The 24,313-nt window shown below is 41.0% G+C and overlaps 2 protein-coding genes across 13 annotated transcripts in view; one reads left to right on the top strand and one right to left on the bottom strand.

The window, feature by feature from the left end:
- The window catches only part of RNF144B (ring finger protein 144B), an 89,154-nt gene extending 77,786 nt beyond the window's left edge, over positions 1 to 11,368 (bottom strand). For both annotated transcript variants that reach the window (XM_015275952.4, XM_046927488.1), the window contains exon 1: positions 11,228 to 11,368. The gene's annotated coding sequence lies outside the window, so the exon portion shown is untranslated. The remainder of the gene's footprint in view (positions 1 to 11,227) is intronic.
- A 1,121-nt stretch (positions 11,369 to 12,489) lies between these two features.
- The window catches only part of DEK (DEK proto-oncogene), a 44,849-nt gene continuing 33,025 nt past the window's right edge, over positions 12,490 to 24,313 (top strand). For 5 of the 11 annotated variants that reach the window (XM_040683483.2, XM_046924105.1, XM_046924102.1 and 2 more), the window contains exons 1-7: positions 12,490 to 12,552; positions 13,436 to 13,582; positions 15,570 to 15,671; positions 16,171 to 16,280; positions 19,763 to 19,857; positions 20,364 to 20,484; positions 21,232 to 21,414. In XM_040683483.2, the coding sequence (XP_040539417.1) occupies positions 13,447 to 13,582; positions 15,570 to 15,671; positions 16,171 to 16,280; positions 19,763 to 19,857; positions 20,364 to 20,484; positions 21,232 to 21,414 (747 nt within the window). In that variant the 5' untranslated portion in view covers positions 12,490 to 12,552; positions 13,436 to 13,446. Of the gene's footprint in view, positions 12,693 to 12,916; positions 13,033 to 13,435; positions 13,583 to 15,504; positions 15,672 to 16,170; positions 16,281 to 19,762; positions 19,858 to 20,363; positions 20,485 to 21,231; positions 21,415 to 24,313 lie in introns of those variants that run through there. The other 6 variants (XM_015275868.4, NM_001012560.2, XM_046924097.1 and 3 more) reach the window with 4 other exon arrangements.

Consider the following 24,313-nt stretch of genomic DNA (forward strand, 5'->3'; position numbering starts at 1 on the left):
CTAGGAAATAAGTATTCAAAAGAATAAAAGAGTCAAACAGGCTTTTGTTTTGCTTTGTAAATGAAAAAATATTTCTGATTTTTACTGCATTTTCCTTTGACATGAGAGAAAACCGCTGATGCAAAAGCAAGTACTGGAACTGTGAGGAAAGCAAGCACTGAAACTATACTTACGCTGTTAATTAGTATTTTAAACATTCAGATGTGAGGCACTATGCCTCCAGCTTTTTCCAGTATGGTGCAACTGTGGGCTTCCCCTGGAAGAAGAGCTCCGTGTTGCCTCCCACCCTCATTCCTTAGTAACTGAGCAACTACAAAGTAAGACAGTTCAGCAAACTCCAAACAAGAAAGACAAGTTTTCCATCTGACCAGTTTACTGGATTTCTCTTGTCCCACAAAACACAGAAAGGGCACGAGTGGCTACAGAAACACACTTGTCACTTGTGTCAGAACAGCACAGAATAGCATGGTGTCAGCAGACGACCTGCCAGGCTTAGGAGCTGCTCAGAACCCCACTTCCTTTCCAACTGGACCACGTCTATTACCCACCTAATCATCGTGCCAAATTCGAGCAGTAACATAATCTGATGTCAGGGTGGAAGGTAAGACCACGGTAGGGTAGAAGGACAGGCCTAAGCTGACTTCAACACCGAGGGACACAATCAAGGACCAGAGCGATGTCTCTGGCATTCCGGGATGATGTAAGCAAGGCGAGGAGCTCCATCTAGTGAGAGTACCAGGCACAGACCGGCATGCTTGCATTTGGAACCTCCACCAACGTCCTGTTCCAAGAGATGAAACTTCGCCGTGTTTTATTGGAGTTCACAGTTTCAGTATCCTTCCACTCTGAGGAGGCCGTTGCGTATTCACTCTTACTCCCCAAAGTGTTGGAAGAAAAACCTAGCAGAACGGCCCAATAAGGAAGCACCACTTCTGCAGTAAAGAAAGATGACCTCTGTTCCCAGGTCCAGTATCATTACTAAAAGCAATTGCTTTATTTCTGTTTTCCTCTTCCCAGTCTCACCACGTCATGCACATCTGGAAATGTACTGCCACTTGAACACACAGTAACTGCACATGCAACATTTCAGCCCTCTCCTCAAAAGCTATAAGCAAGCTCCAGCTCATTACTTTTTAAAATAATCTATACATTTGCATTTTAAAATATCCCAAAAGTTTTGTTGGACTTCTTCAAACATAGATGAAAGTGTTAATTGACAGACAGAGATAGATACAAACTTAGATGTTCTAATATTCTAGACTATTTGCCGGACTAAAATGCAGCATAAAAAGTCAAAAGAGGACAGCTGTCAGCTTTTGAAGGGCAGAGACAAATAACAGTGTGCAAGGAGGGGGGAAAAATGAAAAAGGTTTATATTGTGAGGATTAAACATTTCATAAGCAAAAGACAGCACAGAACGACTACAAGTCTACGAGCAATACTTACACTCGCCTTGACAAAAGAACACCAGGCAGAACATGAGGTAACCTCAGAAGAAAGTAGAAACCAATAACTAACAGTACTTCCAAAAAAAAAAAAAGCTGTTTCTAACTGCTCTGAACTGCTTGAATGCATTTTCAAGACTGTTTTTCTGAGGACGGGAGCAGAAGCCATGCCAAAGAATGTGATCTGTTTGGTTATTCAAAAAAGGAGCATTTAGTTTGGGAAGCATCAGGAATGTTTAAGGGGGCATTTTTTCTGGCTCTCTCCAAGTTATTACCAGGACAAATTCCAGATTATTTGGGCTAAGATGGAGGAGAATAAAGTGATGAATGACTATATAAAGTCATTTAGCATCTATTATTGCACACTAGCTTTGGAAAGTAGTCAGGGTTCCTAGCCAGCACTACATAAACTCAAAAGATTTTGTACGTTCATCCAAATCAACCTATGCAGGAATAAGTGTAACTCCAAAGGAGAAAGACTGCCTCATCCGAGCACTAACTGCATTCAGAATTCCCTCTTGCACACCGTTTCTGCAGAATGGCCTGCCAGGGATTTCCACACCACGAGAAACAGACTTCTGTGCCGCTTAGAGGACATGAAAAGATAGCCAAGCATGCGTGTCAGCGAAAGAAAAAGGACTCTCACAGAACATCCACACCAGGCATATCCCACCCATAGTCCAGATGCGGCCTTGGATAACGAGTAATGTGGCCCTACAGGATTATAATGTTATACCTTTATGATGTGATTTCCATCAATATTTTCCACGAGTTGACTGCACAAAACCATTGTGCATTACATGCTACACACACTCGCGTCACTTGGCGAGTACAACACAGTGACTGTTGATAATAATATCCCAACCTATCTACACGCATGTATGCTTGTGAAGACAAGTTTTCTTGTTATTAAGCAGACATGGAAGTTTGCTTATTTCCTACACTTGGGCTTCTGTTATTTTGTAAAACAATGTAATAACTTCACGAGTTAGCTTGTGGAAGAAATACCCAGAATACTTGTGTAGCGCTGACCAATTTTCTAATTTCCAACATGCCCAAAAGCTCCCAAAAATTATGAAATAATTTGCAATATGTTTCTGTGGTGGATTTGATTGCTCATTTAACTGAGTTAAACGGGTCTTCAAGGTGAAAATCATCTTATCTCTGCTATGTTTCAAACCACAACAGCATTCAAATTAAGCTTCAAGTTATGACAAGCTCAAGTTATAGCAAATAATTTTTATACATTGGCTAAACACAGCCCTGTGCAGCAATGGTTTCCATTTTGATAAAGGAATCTGAGAATAGGTTTCAAGAATTTGGAAGAAATATACTCCATTTTCAGTCAACGTACATAAACTACCTGTGAATTTTCAAATGGAATGTATACAACTGCAAGCAGCAAAGAAAAATTTGGTCACATCTCTTAACTAGTTTTTTATAAGATCTACCCTGACAGAAAAAAAATATCTCTCACTTCATAATCATGCCTTATCCATGTCATCACCTTCTGCCATTTGTGAGCAACTGTTTTCAAGAATGAAGCACAGGAAGAGTAAAATTTCATCAAAAATCTCTGAGGAGCACCTTGAGACCTTGCAAAGAATTGCAACCACTTCCACTGAACCAGATTGATGCATTTGGATGCATCAACGGGCTTGTTTAGCTTGGAGAAGAGAAGGCTCCAGGGAGACCTCACTGCGGCCTTCCAATATTTGAAATGAACGTGTAAACAGGAGAGGGAACGACTGTTCACGTGAGTGGATAGTGACAGGACAAGGGGGAATGGTTTCAAACTGAGACTGGGGAGGTTTAGGTTGGATATTAAGAGGAAGTTTTTCACTCAGAGGGTGGTGATGCACTGGAACAGGTTGCCCAAGGAGGTTGTGGATGCCCCATCCCTGGAGGCATTCAAGGCCAGGCTGGGTGTGGCTCTGGTCTGGTGATTGGCAACCCTGCACATAGCAGGGGGTTGAAATTCGATGATCATTGTGGTCCTTTTCAACCCAGGCCATTCTATGATTCTACGATGATTCTATGATTAATTTCACAAAAATATCCCACTAGTTTTATGGTTTTGTTGCCTTCTTGTTTTTCAAACTTTTAACGACTTTTTTTTTTAATCAATCTTGTTCCTTCCACACATTAATTTCATTATATATTTTATATGGGGCCCAAGACAACTCTGCTTCACTCAAGATAATTCCTCTTCACTCAATGCAGCCCAGGCAAGCCAAAATGTTGGACATCCTTGTTCTGTCTGGAAAAGCTGATCTGCATTAACCAATGGTATGAATTCACAACACAAATTCAACTGCTCAATAGCTCCAGCCACGTGCAAGGAACTGAATATGCCACAATAGGGAACTACTTCACAAAGAATTGAATGCCCAAACCAGAAGCCGGTGTGAAACAATAGATTAGATACTGTGTACATCCTACCTTATTCCAGTGTAGTAACATCTTTACGAAGACACATCCTCAATATCAGGAAATGAACTTGAAAAAAAGAAGACATCTAACCAATTTAACTGAACGTCTCCACTTTTTGTAGATTTCCAGAAAAAAGCACAGTCCCACATCACAGTTTGTAAAAGAAAGCCTGTTTACACGGATACACAGGCTTACTGACTCAAGCCTTGCCAAATCCTGTAACTAAAGACACTGAAGACGTTACCACTTTTTGCTGCCTGCTTAAGCCTCCTGCCAAAGAGGGCCATTGCTGAAGCACAGCAAGCAATCTGTTCCTGCCTCACAGTCAACTGAATTTGCTTTCTTGGAATGTAAGTTTGTGCTATATCCCATTTGTAAACTACCCCAGCTGCACAGCAACCACACGTGCTCTTCTGACAACCTCTGTCCAGCAGCCTAAGGAGAGGAGCAGTACAGAAAACCAGACATTGAAACCCCATTAATCACCTTAACGAAACTTAGCAGGGTTTGTTAGCCAGAACCCTCAGGAAGATTAATTTGAACAAGCTTTTAAAAGTTATTAATTAAACCATAAATAGAATTTTAAAATGACTGTAGAACACTTTTGTTTAATTTACTTTCCAAGTTAGCTAAACAAACAAAAACCACTGCCAAATAGAAGTATCCATAACAGATCTTAATGTGAGTTAACTAGGACACTTCAGAAGTTTGTTCATGTTAACATTTCTGAATGTCCACGCTGTTAATTTGGAATATTTTTTTTTTCTGAATGTTCCTATGTATGCAAGCCCAGAAACTGCTACTCATTTTTCCAGAAACACCAAAATGCAGCAAAGACAGAGGGCTGTGTTCAGCACTGGGTAGGAAGGTAGCAGTGACGAAGTGTGAAGTGAAAGCATTCCAAGCAAGCATTTTGGTGAGGTATTCAGAAAAATGACAAAAATGGCTTTGTTGCTTAGCTCATTTTTCATTGGATTACTTAACCAGATGGAAAGCCAAGCTATGTGACCTTCTCTGCCAAGTAAAGTTGCATATCTTTTTTTCTTAATAGAGTTTAAAAGTAGAAACAACTCTGAAAAGACAAGCAAAACTTTTGATGAAAACTCAAGGTGAACACATTTGGCTTTGCAATCACCCTTTAGAAATTAGACACACAAAACAGATTTATACTAGCAGCTCTCAGATTTCTCAGAAAATACATATATTACACCATTCTCATAATATTTGATCATTCTGATGCTGGAAGTGCACATTGCAGGCTAAATTGGTAAGCCATCTCTTCAGTACACCAGAAAAAAAAGAGAATCACATACCTACAGAATTTAAAGGAATAAATAAATGCCATAGTTAAACTCTTGCTCTGATGAGAACCATGGCCTTTGTTTTCAGTCTCAACTTCTATGGTTAATGTTGGGTTCTGCTTTACTTTCCGTATCTGTATTCCCACCTAACAAAGCTCAGAGTGGATGAAACAGCTCATATAGGCTCAAACCAAACTCACTTTTACACATCAGAAGTGGCACACACAAATGCTAAACAACTAAATCACTTGACCTGCCTATTTCCCTACTTGTCTTGAAGAGCAGCATACAGCAGCTCCCAGTTTACTGTGGGCAAAAACACCTTTCTCTGAGTATTGTGTAACCACAGGAAAGGCTTCAGTAGGCTTTGGGACACGACAGATCTTACAATTATAATTAAAATCAAGCAAAGTTTTAATGTTAAGTACACTTTTACTTTTCAAGACCAAAAAGAAAGGAAATTTAACAAACAGATCTAATAAGACTAAAATAATTATTTTCTCTACAGCTGTGAAACCTCTCACAGAGATATCAGCTGTGTTACATTATTAGTTAAGTCTACACTCCTTCACACATCTGTACAAACTTCCAGCTATGTGAATATTCTACCTTTACTTAGGCAGGCAAATCAAGCATCTACTTTCATAGGTATTTATAGCACTGGGATTTTAGGACCTATTTCTGAGAGGTGACGGGCAACTACTTCTTCCAGTGTAACAGAACGTTCAGGTTACAGAGCTCATGTGTGATCAAGGATCTTGTAACCAATGCTGCAAACCACCACCACGCTGTCTAATTCTCATCAGTCATAAAAGCTGCTTTACATAGTGGGTATAACTATATCCACTGAAGCCTAACTAAGTATCCAAGGAGCCTTATGTTACCAAAGGTAGCAGCAATGCAGAATTTACAGCAGTTTGAAAGCAGAGCAGGACAAGCCTCACCACAAAGTACCAACCAGGGGATAGGAAAAAATATTAGCATAAAGTAACTAAGAATAAGTCACAGATAGACAACGGGTTTATTTAGTTTTAATATTTGTTCAATCTTTTCTCTCTGAAGTTATTAAATCCTCAAAGAAAGACAGCCAGGATAAAAACATCAAGTTTTACAGTTATTGTCTGTGTAACAGCAACCTCTTTCCCCTGCTACGTTTTAAATGGAAAAAGAACAAGTTTTAATTTTTATTTCTTTATTTTAAATCAGAACCAGGCAAAGGATTGTCTCATGAGCTTTCCAGGAAAGCTGACTTCTGGACCAAAACCAAACAGGAAAATGTCATCAGGAAACGGGAATAATTCATTAGGTTATGAGTATTGAAAGACAAGATTTGGGCAAGACAATGGTGAAAATTCTTATGTAATATTCAATTTAGCAGACCACTGCAGGCAACCACCTATTACATAACAAGAACCCAACTGAATTCAGAGCACAGGCATTATGCAAAACATACAGTGAGCTCTCAACTTTTGTCTGATATTCATATGATCGTCCGCAATAGAAGGAACAATACTTAAAAGGAGTAAAGATCCACAAACCCACTTGTCCACAAAATTTGCACAATTTGTTCCAAAAAAGATTATTTCCCAGAATTATAGGATTTTGTTAAGCCCTTTAAGAAGTACTGGGAGTGGCATACATTTACATGCAGACTGGATCATTCATAAGGTTTACAAGAGACATAGGTCTAGATACAGGTACAATACAGGTTACCTTATGTTGGATATACATACATAGAATGTATGTTTATTTACCTGTCCAACAGCTGTCTCTCACAGATTAAAGTCTGTTTTATCATGGAAAACAGAATTGGTGCTGTTTCACCTTTACACGTCAAGCACAGTGAAGACATTGCTCCATTTACAGCAAAGCCATTTAGGGAACTAGAATGGGCATCACATGCATTTTTCCAGATAAGCTGTCCCTGTTAGTGATGAAAGCTGTCTGGAACTGTACAGTTTGACCAGTTTACTTTGCTCTTTTCTACTGACCTATTGGAAAAATGTTGTACATTTCCATGCTTTTCCACCATCCAGGCAGCATGAACGGCAATCAGCAAACTTGCAGCATATCCCCAGCTCTGCTATTAAGTGGCAGTTAAATAAGCAAATAACATAGTTTGAATAACTCAGAAAATAACAACAACTGACTTCACCTGAGCAGATACCCCAGATTTGGGGCCTTCGAGGTTGCTTCACTTAAGAGAAACAAATTGGTGAAGTCCAGTATTCCATTAGGAGCTATCTGTTTACTTACAACAAATGTACATGGGGCAAGAGAGGACAGAGTAGAGGGGAAAAAAAAAGATGAGACAGAAAAAAAAATCCAACTCTTCTTCCAAGAGATTTATGATTTATCTCCGCTGGGAATCAGACTACACAGTTTATATCTGTAGTCAAGAGATGCATATTAATTAGTTAGCCTGTGACTTTTCTGAAAGCCTTTGACCAATTACCCACAGATGCATGTGGGTAGTGATGTGATGTTATTCCTGGAAAGTCTATTTGTAAGGTCCACGTTTCAGAAGCGGCGTCACTCATCCTCACGCAAGTAAATTTTGCCTTCTGTGGCATAGTTGCAATGAGTTTGACTTGTATTGGGAGCTCTTTAAGCAAAACATTTTACAGAGCAGTCTTATTTTTGGAATTAGATTGTGTAAAACAGCATCGTGATACTGCCTGAAGAAATCAGCAGAATGACTGATGTACTGACTTGCATTTAAGAGAAGGTTACTATTGTGTTTGGGTATTTTTACCAAGGAAACTTAGTCCAACTTGATAGGAATTGCTTTAAAAAATATATATATATACCATTTCACTAAACATTTTAAGTACTTATAGCTGCCATTCACTGAGTGCTACACAGTGCTTCATTTTTTGAGTGAGCTTCAGAATATTCCGGTAGGTATTTTCTCCATACTATACCTGAAAAGCCCAGGCACAGAAACCTTCACTGATTTTTATCCAGTGCCACAGAAAGTGACTGTTCGATTCACATGCACAAGCCAGAAAACCTATCTTCTATCTCCATGCTCAAAAGGACTTTCTACTTTTCTTTTTCAAAGATGAATTTTAAGCAATAAACAACACTTTGGCACAGAACATTTAAACCTTCAGCAAGTATTCTCAAAAATCCATCAGCATAAGTAAACACACTGTTTCATGTAAGATTTCAGAATCTATTTCTGTTATGGTCAGGAGAAAAGGACTGAAACATGAAAAAGACTTTCTGTTTAAAGAAGCAATAAACATTTGCAAAGAGTACAAGCTTCTCTTCTGCATGGAAAAGTTAGAAAAGGTAGAGCAGCTGTTAAAGATCAGTGAGTTTAAATCAGTGTCTTCCTCCACAGAGAATGGTTGAAGTGCTAGAAATAAAATTAAGGAGAAATCTAATTCTGCATTACTGACTACAGCCTTCCCAGCAAATATCCAGCCACCCTCCCCCTTTAAGCATCACGGTATCTCTAATCACTCTTACTCCACCATCCTTGCTCCTTTTCACCATAATAAAGTACTGAATGCCCTCGAATTTCCTATGGGCTTGTTGTGAGCAAAAACTTCCTCATGTTAAAACAGCAGGTATACCCTCCACTTAGGTACCATGAAGCCTGTAAGTCAGATTGCTTTATCTGGTAATTACCAAGCCGTAGTCTTTATTTTAACCTCAGTCAAGAAAGACATCTTTATCAGCATATCCACAGCTGCTAGTCAGGAATGATAAGTTTCACAGCTTTCAAACGTGCCCACATCATTTGAATGTACTACACCACAGCACTTTTCAAAACAGTGAGCTTCAGCCAGCTAAATCCACTGCAGGAAGCAGGAGCAATTCAGTCCTCCAGGCCTAAATGTACTCTTCCTTTTGCTCTTGTTCTTAATCATTATTGCATATGGATGCGTCTTGGAACCATGTCATGAACGCATGTCAAAGTGATTCCACCATCCTCCAAATACTAAATGAGAGGAATCAACTGAAATTACATTGGAAACACGATAAAACAAAAAGAAACATGTAAAGAAACGTAGTGCCAGAAGTCACAATTCATAGAATCATAGAACAAGAATCACAGAATGGCCTGGGTTGAAAAGGACCACAGTGATCACCTAGTTTCAACCCCCCTGCGATGTGCAGGGTCACCAACCACTAGACCAGACAATTAAAGACTTTATACCTTTGATTAACATTTAGTTTAGGGCTGCAGCTCAGCAGAGACTTCAGAGTATTTACTTTGACTTTTCCCTTCACATGACAAACAGTTCTTTGGATCTCACCCTTCTAGTTAGGCCATAAAGCATACTTCTCCAAAACAGGAATACTGCTATCAAAAGTGGTACTTCAAATAAGCATCATCAAACTGGTTTCCACTTAAAGAAATGTGACAATATTTAACTATGCTTTTGCCAATTTATTTCTAACATCCCATACTTTGATGTCAAATGTATGTATACAAAAGAGATAGTACATTTTCCCTCTGCAGGCTTCAGTAAGTTAACATTACCTTTCTAGCTCCTTATGCTGCAGACACGCTTTACTCAAACACTTACTAAAAATGCATTTACACAGAACAGAATCAAACCCAGAACCTGAATGATGAAAGTGTAAGCCTTCCGGTCCATGCTAAACCCCTGCAGCACTCTATGGGCCTCTTACAACTTCCCTTGGGGTGTGGTATTACAGTTGAACCCACCTGACACAAAGGGGAAGCTAGACACAGAAATCTGCAAAGCCCTTGAAGTTCAGCCACCAAAGAGGAAAAAACAAGCTTCCTATATTTAAGGTGTCACTATTTCAGAATGTCATCACTGGAATTCTTTAAGACTTTCTTTATAGCTTTAAAAGTCCTTCTTGTCGTGACTCTGCAAGGCTATTTCTGTGCATACACGTAAAATAGTTTCCTAAAGCTTCTAGTTCTGACATATCAGAATTTCCACTAAAAAGATCACCAGAACTGAATGCTTATGGCTTCTAGCCACACAAAACACCACTGTGGTTTCTTGCCCCTACAAAGAACATGTGTTACACCTACACTTTCAATTCTGCAAGTTCTGTTAAAGAGAAGAAGCAGTTAAATTGCACATTGCTCATCTTGCAAATGAATCCTGTCCTAAAGCTTGACCCAAGCAGACAAAACTCACAAAATATGACAAATGTGTTGAATAAATTCAGTATCCAGGTACAGTCCTGTAAATCGAGAATAACAGCACTGAAACAAACGGAGTTACCATGGCAAAGAGTCTGAAGTAACTGGGAGCAGAATTTGGCCACCTGGCACTGACTTACTTCGCTAAACTTCAAGTCCTGGAAGGGCCAAGCAACCAATAACTACATACTTTGTGAGGAGAAATGTCTAGAAACCCAGCACACAGAGGTGAAACGAGGATAAATGCTTTGCCTCCACGCCGAGTTTTCTGCATTTTGTTAGCCTAAGCCAGGCCATGGATATTCCTGTAATATGCCATGCATATTTTCAGCACGGAATTCCATTTCTTTAAAAATAAGACATGATTCATAGCAAATTCACATGGCAGGCTCTGGAATTTCAAAGCAGCTTGCACATAACGTGCAGGCATGCAGACCTTCAAACAACTTCAGTTAGGATTTCATTTTCTAGAGAGTAAATGTAATTGTTTCAACTACGGTATGAAAATACTCGTAGATTTTGTATTTCTTTCTGCATCCAGCTGATGTACTTCGAAATAAATACACTAAGTACTCAGAACTGAGGGGGGAGGAGGTCTTTCACAGCAGCAGCCGCTTCAGGCAGCCGCACTAGCACTTCACGTGTGGCAAAGCACGCCTTATGGATGGAAAATACTCCCAAAAGCCTGCCAAAACTACAGCAAAGCCTGCGTTCACCAGCGGTTCCCACTGCAAAAGTTCCCAAAGCCGAGAGGAACCGCTCAAAAGCCCCAAAGCCGGGAGAAGTTCTCCTCTCCCTCACGAGGGAACGCCATCAGCCCGCACGCCCCAGCCGACACCGCAGGAGAGGCGGCAGGAGAGGCGGCCGCCCGCCCCGCAGGTGCCCGCCACACGCGTGCGGCCCCTCACCTCGGCTCCTCACGGCGGGGAGGCGAAGCTCGCAGCGCGGCGGCGGTCTCCTCCCGGCTGCGGCAGGCGGGGGTCGGCACCTCCCGGCGCGTAAAGCCGTCGCTCTGCCCGCGCCCGCCTTCCCTCGCCGCTCCTCTCCCCGCCCGGCTGGAGACTGCCAGCGAGCGCGACGCTAGGACCGGTGCCCCCGCGCGCCCGCCTGCCCTCTGTGAGCGCCGGGGGCGGGGGGAACCCCGAGGCCGGGACAGCGGCTCCTTGTCATAGCCGCGAGTAGTGCCAGCGGAGACGTGCGGCAACGCGCGCCGAGGGCGCACCGCGGCGGCTCGGGGTCGGCCCGCTACCCAGCGCCGCACCGCGACGCCGCCAGCTTCGCTTCTGCTCAGGGCATTCCCGTAGGGCTTTAGCGAGGCGGACCGTCTCCGCTGGCCATTTCCCGTCGCGACGTGAAGCGGGTGCCCGCTGTCACCGCTCTCAACAGCCCCGGCCCGTGGGTTTGCAGGGCGCAGCCTGTTGCCTTCCAACATCTTTCCCGTGGCCCGTGGCTTAACGTACTTCAGCGTCCTGATCGTGTACGAGCTTCAGGCTCGCCTAATTACGCACTGCTGGCAAATGATGCTCCTTTTTCAGACTACCACCGTCTGTATTCACACCAGTTTTAAACACACCGGGAATGGACATCGCAGCTGTTGCCGAAACCGAGGAGGGAAGATGCGCTCCCCGGACTTGCCTTTGTACAGGGCGAGCTGGAGCATCTTCTAGCATGCTGCGATACTTACACTGCACATACAGCATACTTAAAGAACTGCACGCTGCCCGCCACGCTTTATGCGCGCTTAAGGGCTTCGCAACTCACAACAACGCGACTTCTTCACCTCTCCTCTCTCCTCCCGCCCCCCACCTCAGAGCCAGGTCTGGGCCAGCGCAGCGCAGTCACGAGCACCGCCCAGCTCAGGTTGGCCACCCCGCGCCTCAGCCACCCGCAAGCCAAAAGAAAGCGGTTCATAGGACGGGACCGCTGGGTAGGAGCAGCATTTGAGCTGTAAGCGCACGACCCTCCCAAACGCCCCCGGCACCGCCTCCCTTCAGCGCGGCCGCCGGCCGTGACGTCACCACAGAGGTGAGGGCGCCCCCCGCGGCACACGGCCGCAACGCGCCTCCCTCGCCCCACCCTCGCTCTGCGCGCGCAGCCCGCTCGCCCCGCCCACCTCCGCGCCCGCCCTCCCCCCGCCGGCGCTGATTGGCCGCCGTCTTCCCGCTTCCTTCTCCCCGGCTGAGAACCCGCCATTTTGAAAACCTTGTTGATTCCGGGAGAGAGAGAGAGAGAGGTGAGAGAGAGCGGGACGCGGGGCGCGCGTCTCAGCCTGGCAGCGCCCCACCCTTCCTCCTCCGCGCTCCCTCCCCGCCGCCACCCGCCGACCCTGTCGCTACAGCCGCGCCCGCCGCAGGAGCCGGGGCTCGAGACGAGGTGGGTGCGCCCGCCATGGCCGCACCGGGCCCTGCCGAGCGGCCGCGTTCTCCCCTCGGGGCGAGGGGGGGGGGCGGGAGGGCGGCAGCCGCGTTCCTGCTGCGCTGTCCGGCGCCATCGCGTCGTTCGGGCTGCGCGCCGGGACGGGCGGGTGGCGGGGCTGTGTCGGAGGCGGGAGCGGCCCCTCCTTTCTCCCCTCTCCCGGCCGAAAATATCCCCGGTGTAACTGTGAGAAGCGGCTGTCGGCGCTTTCGTCCCTCTCGAGCCCTCCTCGCCGGCCTGGGCGCTGCCAAGGCGGAAAGTTCCCAACTTTCTGTTCTTCCTCCCTCCCCGCTAAGAGGTGGGGGAAAGCAGCTTGGGCGGCGCGCTCGCTCTTTTTCTCAAGAGAAATGGGAGGGTTTTGTTGCGAGCGCCCGGCGAGAGGCGCTTTCTGGGGGCTTTGCAAGGACGTGTGAACTTTTTCTCCTTCGTCGTGCAGCCCGCGGTTCCCGTCGCCCCGTTTGCTGCCGCTGCGCGTTCCTGACTGCTTCACAAAGCTTGGGAACTGGCGTGTGGAGAGTGCTGCTAAACCTCTTAAGCGGTTGCAGAACGAGCGACGGCTTCTGAGGAGCGTTACGTGCTGTGTATGTGCAGAGCGTTCTAGTTCGGGTCTTCAGACGTGTCAACAGTCGCAAGCGGAGCGCTGTGACCTTACTTCTGCAAGGGTGCTCTGTGCTCATGGGTTTGCCCACTGCTTTCTACAGAGCCGCGCGCCATGTCTTCTGTTGCTTCCTCTAAAGAAGATACAATGTCGTCTGAAAAAGCAGATGAGAAACAACCTGAGGCTGAAAACAAAGCTGAGGAAAGCGAGGAGGATGACGAGGAGGAAGAAGAGGAAGAAGAAGAAAAGGGTACGTGCCTTCATTTGCTTTTAAGAAGTGCTAAGCTTATTGAATGCAGTCAATTTTATATGGTGCCAGCTAATCATAGAATCATAGAATGGTTTGGGTTGAAAGGGACCTTTAAGATCATTGAGTTCCAACCTCCTGCTATAGGCAGGGACGTTTCCCTCTAGAACAGGTTGCTCAAAGCCCCGTCCAGACTGGCCTTGAGTGCTTCCAGGGTGGGGACATTTACAGCCTTGCTGGGCAATTGTACTGCAGAATCTCCTAACAGTGATTGTGCATCTCATGGATCATAAATATATTTCCCAGTAGACTAAAACAGACAAGACTAGAAACAACGATGCTATATTCCTCAGGAAACAGTGGAGGAATTACCAACGTTTTCAGTTCATACACTAGGGATTTTTTGTTGTTGTTGCAGAAGCTTTTAAGAGATTTTAAGATGTATCATCCTGTATCAAATCATTTGTATAAAAACATATCTGAAAATTGAGCTTTTTAATTTTTTTTTCCAGTAACACTTTGAAGCAATACATACTTGCAAAAGAGAGAGACAAGTGGAAAATAACTGTGGCGTAACTTTAGAATAGTACAATTATCATTTGCCTAACAACTGGTAATTACTTTTTTGGGTACCATAGCTTATTTGTAGTGGTGAAGGAATTCCACATGACTGATTTTACCAGTAAAAGTTATGGTGATTTTACAGGGACAAGCAAGGCAGATTGCATCGTGTAACTGAAGAGGGTAGTGAAGGAATAGAAGATGTGATGAAGGAACTACTATGCAAAACTGCTGGTGTTAAGTCTCTAGGCAACTGTTTTGCAAATGAAAACATCTGTACAAATAGAGCTGTGGTATGGCTAGTGAAAACCATGTCACTGATGGTCTTGGATTCTTAAAGGAGTAGAGCTTTGTATTTAGATAAGGTAGTAGAAAGGTTATGCTGTTTTAAGAACAATAGAGTAATTTGAATTAACTTTTTTATAAACAGCTGATTGTTTACTCACGAGTGTGGTTTGCTGTGTTCTCACCAGACACGTGTCCAGTTTAAAGTTCATGCTTGTTATAGAGCTGCTTTTCTTTGTTAAGGCCAGAGTAACTCTATGTGCTAAGGGAAGTATGATATTTGATATAAAGTCAAGTATCTTACTCTGAGATGTTTAGGTTTGTGAAACAATGTTTTTCTCTTGATGTAATACTGTTGAAGTAGTTATATGAGATGTATCAATTAAGCCAATCTAAACATAGTCATAGGATGGTTTGAGTTGGAAGGTAGCTTAAAGATCATCTAGTTTCAACCTTCCTGCTGCAAGCAGAGATTCCTTTCCCTAAAAGGACTAAGTATTATTTGAAATCAATTGTAGTAATATTCCTAATAGTTTGGCAGATGTTAGTATTGTGCTCTTCAGAGTGCTGCGCAGCACGTCCATGTGTGGTTCAGTACAGTCCAGCTATCCTTATGTATCTGCATTTTCTACTGATAGCATTCTATTATGTGTTCTCCATTCCACTAGTGGGAAGGGAAAGAGGCAGCAAGCAAGCTGGATTCTTCCTTTGTACATTTGTTAGCTTTCCTGTGAAGAACTGGAGTCGAGCTGTGCATCAGGGAGCTGGAAGGGGAGGGGACAGAATGAGACTGTGCAAATAACATCTGTTCCGTACCTTAGAAAGGTGAAGAAAGGAGAGAAGTGTAGATTTCTGTAGATACATGGAAATGCCATCTCCACCGTGAGATGAAATTCCCTTTAGGAAATGTTCACTGTTCCCCTTCAAGGATAGGTTGGATGTAGGACTGTGGTTAAAAACAAGGGACTCAGACCTACAGCTCTGTAAAATCCTATTGACTTTGTAGCCAAAGGTTTGAAAGTGTCATAATGCTTGGTTATATTGTTATCCTTTTTTGTTTTCCCATTGCCATGATTCAGGGTTGTATTGCCTATCGCTACAGTGGAGTTGCTGATACAATGAAAAAAACCCCTGTGTTTTGCAGAAAAGAGTCTCATTGTTGAAGGAAAAAGGGAGAAAAAGAAGGTAGACCGGTTGACCATGCAAGTGTCCTCATTACAAAAGGAACCTTTCACAATTACACCAGGTAAGTTTGTCCTTTCATGGAAGGATTATGGGTGTTGGACATGAAGATGAAACCTCTCAAAAGATCGAACTGTTAACTTGTTGTAGGTGAGACCTAACTTAACAGAATCACTGTGCATTTCAAAACAGTAAGGCTGTTATAATTATAGGAAAACTATCTTTTATTCTAAAAGATCACACTAAACCGTAGGAATTATATGATGTTTAAACTTAACTCTGAATAGACTCTTCAGTATCTAGCTACCACTGTTGTTGGAACATCTAGAATAAAAAGAAATGCCAAGCCTGTTAGCCCTGTCACAGGTAGTATCAAGTAAGGAAAAAAAAACCACTATCAGTGCCTAGGGATTGACCTACCTAACACTTGACTTGATGCTCTACAGAAATAACTTCTTTTACATTATAAATAGAATCTATAGGTAGATGGGTATTTGAAGTTGTAAACAGATGGGTAAATAAGAATGTGATTCCTTTGGGTTTTTTTGTTGTATTTCTTTCAGGAAAAGGACAAAAACTCTGTGAAATTGAAAGGATACAATTCTTTCTGAGTAAAAAGAAGACAGATGAACTTCGGAACCTGCACAAACTCCTCTACAACAGGCCAGGCACTGTGAGAACTTAAAATCTATTTTGTATATCTAGTAATTCTTACACACGGTGAAAAAGTTTATCCGTTAATTGTCGTTTTCTTTTGCATTTGCATACGTAGATCTACTTAAGTGTCATTTATTACAAACTATTCTTGAAAGTTACTGTTAAAGGAATAGTTGCACAAGCCTGTAATTCTTCTAATTTCTGTAAACTACTCTAAAAATCCTGTGGAGAGGTATGCTGAATTGTAAGCCTATTGAACGTAGATTTCCTCCTCCCTCTCCACTCCAAAGACAGAGGTTAGTGATCACTTTATGCAAATGAATTGGAAATAATTTATGGCTCACATGCTAAAACTGCTGACATACATGGAATATATTGACTATAGTCTGTGTAGTACCTTTGAATATAGCTGTGTCTTAGTACTTCAGTTTATTCTGTCTGGTACCTGTATTAGTGAGTTTCGCTACATTGCTACCTACCTAGTCATTTGCTCCTTTAGCATGAACAGAACAATAGGAAGCAAAAGTGCATTCATATGTAAAATTTTAATTAGTGACTTTGTCATATTTATCTAAAATAAAACTGAACTGAAATAATAATTAAAAAAGGATATGCTCTCTCTTATATCCATGGATCAAACTCGATCCATAATAGCAAATATTTATTAGTGCGTTTTATATACCATTAATCATGCCTTAAATTTCGGAATGCATCTGGCCCATTTTCTTTGCTAATAGGAATGAAATGGATATGGAGTAATTAAGGCAGATTAAACATTATCACTTCAATGCACTTCGTTTTTAAGCCCTTATCGTATTTTAGAAACTTAAACAGCTAGCACAGAAATCAGGAGCTGAGTAACACAAGTACAGATGCTAGTTATAATACCTGAAACCACTGCTGCAAATGCTGTGGTTGTTTAAATGGCACAGCAAAGATCTGTTATCTCAACTGTTCAGGAGAAAAAACAGTGTATATTCGTTAAAATCTCTGAATTGTGGTATTTATTTGGTGTGTCAATAAACAAATCAAGTATTTCTGGCTCAGTGTGTACAGACATTGACGATCTTTTGGATGGTTTTGCAGCAGAATTTCATCATTCGATAGGAAAAGCGGAATGGCAACCATGTAGCTTTCTGATCTCACTAGATTTTTAGTGCAAGTTGTGAAACTGCATCCATTTATGAAACTAGTGATGCCTTTATATCATCTTCTGGTAGAGGTACTGAGAATCCCTCTCTTCCACCATAGCTCACAGATCCAAAGTGTAACTGTTTGAGGAGACCATAAAGTCTATAGGTTATGCAGTGTATTACTAAGGAACTAACGAGTCAGTAACAGTTATTACCAACTACTAAGTAAATTATTTACTAACACAATCAGCTAATGGACACGTGACCATTAGCAGTTTCATAATTATGTGCAGAATTATATGATTGTAAACTAATATTAAACACCCTTAAATATTATTATTTTGAAGTGCAATTGAAACACAGCTCTGACTATTACATTGCACCCAAGTAAATGGTGTGGAGTTCTACCCCACTTTGCTCTGTGCTCCCATTTTGGATGTAGACTTGGAGAATCCAGCTAGCTGTTAAAGGCTATTGTTCTAGCGTCCCAGTTGTGTGAGTCCTTAGGTCACCCTCATTACTTTCTGTAGTTGTCCACATTCCTACTGCCCAAAACATGGTATTTCACAGGAAGTCACCTGAACAGTCTCTGCCTTGTGCAGAATTAATACGGTTGCATAGGTTCAGATGGCTTTACAAAGTTCTGCTTGCCAGCAGGCTACCCAAAAAAGCTTGCGTTTATCTGGTTTCATTCTTATTATGTGTGGCTTGCATTACTTAAGACAAAATAGTTTACTTTAGCCTCAGTTGTTCTACAAACAAATACCAATGCAGATAATTTTCCTCTCTTGTACACAGACAATCTATGTAATAAATAGTTTTTCATGCTGTTTTTGACCTTACATAGATTCCTGCTGTCCTAGCTCCTTAATAACAAATAATTGCCCTTGATGTATTATTTGGGCAGTCTTCAGGTTTCTTGCAAAGTTCTGGTACTGCTGCGAGATCTGTTGCTTGGGGAAATCAGGTAGCATCATCTGCTAAAGTGACTGAGATAGGGGGAAGACGTACTGTGATATGACAAGATTCTATTCATCGTGGAAAGTTCCTCACTTAAAAAACTGTATCTGTTCTGTTTTTAAACCTTTTATAGTAGCAATTGTGTCCTAACCTAAAATTATAATCACTGATTAGTTAGAACCTTGTGTTAGAACCTTATTTTGAAGCACAAAGTATGCCCCATCATTGACCAGAGTCAGTATTTTACAGAACTTTTAACACTGAATTCGTGGTTTCTGATTATAGAAATATCTATAAAAGTATTTCTAGTCCTAGAAAGTTCTAATAATCAGATACTTTAAAGATTGACTGTATTTCCATTAATTTTTGTGAAAGCTGTGCCTCTGAGCTAAAATGTAAGTGAATGTTTGCATATAAATATGTACCATTTGGAAATATTGGTATAGTTTCATCGAAAACCATATTTAATTAGGGATCTCAGAATGCCATTTAAGGTCAAGAAAATCAGGTGTTGTTTTGTATGCACGTTCTGTATGTGCTTCAGAAAGTAGTTAATGTTTAATAAAACGTATTGACACCATCTGCATATTTCCTATAGGTACTGTGCAGAATAAAAGGAGCTTAGCATTGGTAAAATTTTAAACTAGTGGAGAAGAACCAGAAAGTAGATCTGTAAAAATTATTGAAAGTGATTCCAGGTCCTACTTGATAGCGTTAAAAATATCTCAGAAGAATAACATTTTGGGATTCTTTTAAACTTTCTTGTTAAGAAGAGATGAAGAAAAAGCTTAGGAACTTTATTCTTGGTTGTAGATGGGAGTGATTTCTCTCATTATAAGCACTGTCTATTATGATGAAAGCTCAGTTCTGTCCACTCCAAAGGCTTAATGGCCAACCTTGTAAGTTGGGTGATACGTAAATACATAAACTGGTCATGCAGAAGAAGAGCTTCAAAAGTGCAGTCACAATCCTGTGTAAGAATCTAAAAAGCAAATAAAGCTGATCAGCCCTGGCAGATCATATACTGAAAATTTATTTTTCTATAGCAAACTATACGGTACGAAATGCACATCAGGCTTCCTGTCATCATAGTTGCACAAACATGTTTTGCATGTACTGTATTATTTATAAGCTCAAAATGGCAGGTGATTTTTTTCCATGTAAGTTATTAAAAGGAGTTAAATTACCAAGATCCTGGGAACTTAGTTGTAAGTTAGCTGTCATGAGATAAATATAGGCATAAACTGTATAAGTAAATGTTCACTGGATTTTTTTAATTGGTGCAAGTTTTCATCAATAGTAAGCGACAAGATAGAACAGATTTGTCTTCTATGAAAAGTTAAACGTAATTGGATGAAGTCTCTTAAGCTGCATATAATAGAAGTTAATCTGTGTTCTATTCCAGGTTGCTTCCCTAAAGAAGAATGTGGGTCAGTTCAGCGGGTTTCCATTTGAAAAAGGAAGTGACCAATACAAAAAGAAGGAGGAAATGTTAAAAAAGTAATGATCTCCATTGCTACTTTACATAGTCTGACCCATGCTGTACCATCTCTTTACTTTCAAAACTTTTCTTTACAAAATTTACATTGCATTCCATTCGTAGTGCAAGCTTTTGTCTCTCTGTGCCTTGAAACCTTTCTCCTTCAGAATCAAAACCCATTTTTGCTTATTGTATCTTAAAAGTACAGTGTTATTCCTAGAATTGTTGTGAAATAAATGTAATGATCTGTAGCGTTAAGTGTAACAAAGCAATGTTGTTTTTGTTGTGGTGTTCTTTTGCTTTGTTTGTACTGTTCTTCCACATAAGCTACTTCCCTATTAACAGAAGAAGATACTGCAGATTGGTTGTAACTGGACTGAAAGGGTTTGGCAATAATATGAAGCAGTAGATCTAGTCTTAACAAATCAATGTCAAGATGTAGGCATAAATCAGTCAAACGTTGATCTGTTGTTTATGATGTGATACTAAATACTTTCTTTTTTCTCTTCCTTTTTTCTCTCTCCAGATTTAGAAATGCAATGTTGAAAAGTATCTGTGAAGTACTTGATTTGGAAAGATCGGGAGTCAACAGTGAGCTGGTAACCAGAATCTTAAACTTCTTAATGCATCCAAAATCTTCAGGCAAGGTGAGTTACAGGTTGTGTTTGTCTTAAGAACTCTGTCCTGGTGAAAAATGCAGCTGTCTTTATGCTTTAAAGCACTAAACAGCATTTGTGATTAATATGTGAGCTAATCAGGGACAGCCGTTCCCAAATTCCAGTAGGTAGCATCTGCTTTGTGGGTGAGTGGAAGAGAACAGACATAGTAGAATCACATAATGGCATTCAGTTTTTAATCTAAAAGCAATACCTAAATAGTCAGGGTACTACTCAGGAAACTTAAGTTTATTTGCAGCAAACACCGGGCAGTAGTATGTACAAAGTCAGCATGCTACCTTAGGGATGCTTATAGTACTGAGGAACAACAAAATGCACTTTTGTATAACCTCGAGCTGTCAGCTCATCTGCTGCTAGAAGAAAGTTTACCTTTACGGGTAATGTAAAATGTTCCTTCTGAATTGTTTATTTGTGCTTCCCTAATCCCTAACTGTGGAGGATTTCTTTGGTTAGGGGAGTGGAAGGGATGCTTAGCTTAAAAGTGAAATTCAGTTTCATTTTACTCTAATTTATCCCTGTGCTTTGAATTTCTTACCACAAAATGTCATGGTAAGAAGAGTAACAAATAGAATTGGCCTGTTGTTTTTTTGTTGTTGTTGTTATGATGATGCAGACCTCTGTACTTACTATTTTTTCACATTATTTGAAGGGCTTATAAGGAAAATTATAATACTCTTTTGTATTCCTTTGTGAATAACATGGGTCCCTCTCTTTCAGCCATTGCCGAAGTCCAAGAAGACACCAAGCAAAGGTGGCAAAAAAGAACGCAGTAGTACTGGAACAACGAGAAAAACAAAACGCACCAAGTGTCCAGAGATCTTGTCAGATGAATCTAGCAGTGAGGAAGATGAAAAGAAGGAAAAGGATGACTCTTCAGAAGAGAAAGAAAGTGAAGAGGAGGTAATGAGGGCTCTTGTGGTGTTTGTTTTTTTTCAACATAGGGCTAAAACCTTTTCTCTGCAGTTTGTCAGTGTGATTGCTATGGGATCACACTGATTGTTGATTTATGGAACATGCAGGGTTGGAGAGGTAATTGATGTTTTACTAAATTAATGGTTTAAAGAAAAAACATTTAAAAAATGTATAAGAGAGATCTTGATTTCTTTTTCTTAGTGCCTTAAGGTTAGAGAATCGATAAGATAATACAAAGGTTCTGATTTTTGTTTGTACGCTTTATGAAGCCATTTGCTGGTTGTCAGTTTAGGGCAGTCAGAATTTGAAGTGTAATTGATGGGATTCTTACATCACCTTGTGAAGGTTTTATTCATGTAATCTTCATTTCAATAGTAAATTCTCACTGTCTTTTCCAGTGAGAGTATGTCTGTATTTGTATCTGTGTATGGAGGATTTGATTGGATACCTAGAAGTTAACTCTGAGGGACCTGTACTCACTTGACTTAGAATCAGATCTCGATTCCACATTTCTGGATCTCATGTTTTGATCTCTCTTTTGGGGCTCTGTGGATCACAAAGCTAGAAGAGGCAGCAAAACAAGCAGCCTTATGGAGATCCCTGTGTTTACAAAGTGTTCTCCCTATTTGCTGTTCTTCTGTATTTTCTTTGAAACTTATTTCAGTCTTCTATAACAGCAGGGAGATTAAGTTAAAAAACCTTTCACTGTGCATTCAGTTTCAGTCCTGGGTGTGGTTAACAGCATAGACACAAAACTGAGAGGGCTGGTGCAGATGCCACTGGTTTTGCCCATATGTCTGAAGTGTGAAAGAAAGAAATGAGAAGGAGCTACAGGCTCTATTTTATTCTATATTTTGTTTTCAGTGGGGCTTCCTTTTTAGCCGTAATCAAAGCTGTAGAACAAAGAGCAATTAGTTAATTGGTGTCAAAGGAAATTATTTATGTGGGCTACGTTGCCTTTGACTCCAAACTGAGGCTGTTATTTACTTGGGTTGCATTCCCTCTATTGAAGTGCAAGAGTGGCAGACTAAGTAAATAGGCTGAGCTGTAGAAAAGCTGAGGTATGTAACTTGAACCATTTATGCAAACACTGTAACTTTCAGAGGTGCTCACGTTAGTTTAAAAAGAAGATTCATGGCAATTCTTTGCATCTCCATAAAACAAACATCATTCTGAGTTTGCATTTTTCTTTTCCCCCAGATAGAGATTCAAAAGAGGGCAAAATACTAAAAGTTAATTTTACATTTGTTCGTCTCTTCAGCAGTACAGCCTTCCTGCTGTGAGGGAAGGAAGGTGGCTTTCAGAGCCAGGAGTCTGCTTGTAGAAACTTTTTCAAGAGTTCAGCTGTTTAAGAAAAAATAGTAAACCCTGCTGGTCTAACTGGGTCTTCTTTGCCTTCTTTCGAAAGGTAGGAGGATTTAGATGACCACCAGGCAATAGCCTGGTGTACACTGAAGACTTTGGAAGTTGAAGCTAACTTGCATGGAATAAAAGCGTAATTATCATGAAAACACTAGTATGCCAAATTAGTTTGAATACAGGAAATGGTGAAGTAGAAAATGTCTACCTTTGCAGAGCTTTAAGGTCATACCATTAAGAAGGAAAAGAAAATGGTAGGTTTATGGTAACCTTGAGCATACTACAGGTTGTGTTTCCTCTGCTCTTTTGGAATCTCAGGCTGAAGTAGTTATGAGCTTCTCTTGTTTGCAAAAGTATTTTATTGTTGTGTTGTTTTTTAACCTTATATACCTGGAAGGAAAAGATATCTGGAATGCTTCTGTATGCTGAGGGAACATAAGTTTTTTTTTGAAGCTTAAATATGAGTGCTGGTTTTAACCTCAGATTTTGTAGCTAGTCATGGAGCTTTAACAGGAACTTAAAAACTAAGTGCAAGTTTAGTTAGGTTTGGGGTGATTCTTCTGATGTTAAGCAGGGAAGGTCTCACTGCACTTAACAACTTAACGCTGTTTTTTAGTTGTATAGCTGCAGTGGTAACTGTAAGTGAGCAAGCCAGTATAAAGAAATCTATTCTATTCTACTGAATACTAGTTTCAGGGATTGTACCAGATACCGATGGGACAAGTAGTTAGAAGTTATATGGACTAATTTAGATGTTACTGTGTAATAGTTTGCTCGGTGACTACACTGCCATTTACAATTTAAATTAGAATTGTGAATTTACTAACTGCCGTTAGTTGTTTTGTTTCATGGTGTTCTTTCTCTAAAGTATGGTTTTATCCTGGTCAAAATTGTACATTTATGTGAGGGCAGTTCTCAGCCTCATCAGAAGTTCTATATAAAGATTGCATTAAGCGCACAGTTTGTGCCAACTATGCAGTGCACGTATACACGTACAGTATGAATTAATGTTCCCAATTTTCTCTATTGGTGGTAACTTTATGCAGTTTTCTTTGAGTTTGCCAGCTACAATTAGCCAAATTATGGACTAGCTAATGTATCTCTTCTCAGCTGGTACTAAAAGAACTTGCTGTGTGTAGTCCTACTGAACTACTGCATCTAGAAATCATTGAGCACAACACGCCATGCCTTTAAGAAATTTTTAAGCTAGTTATAAGCAACTACAGCTTTGGGCAACCTGATCTAGTGGATGACATCTGTCTGTGGCAGGAGGCTCTAAAACCTGATGATTTTTAAGGTTCCCTCAAACCCAAATCATTCTATGATAACTACAAATGGAAGGTTGCAGTACAACTAAATCACAAACATCATCAGAAGGTTCTAGTTTGAGTCTCTATAGAGAGACAACGTGAAATTCATAAGAATGTGAACATTTTCACCCTGTGGTTTGGAGATAGATATTGCTAGTAAAACATATTGATGTTGTTGATGTAGTTTGTACTGACAGAAGGGACGATTTCCATTGCTT

This window comes from Gallus gallus, chromosome 2, assembly GCF_016699485.2.
Source record: "Gallus gallus isolate bGalGal1 chromosome 2, bGalGal1.mat.broiler.GRCg7b, whole genome shotgun sequence".
NCBI classification, from domain to species: Eukaryota; Metazoa; Chordata; class Aves; order Galliformes; family Phasianidae; genus Gallus; species Gallus gallus.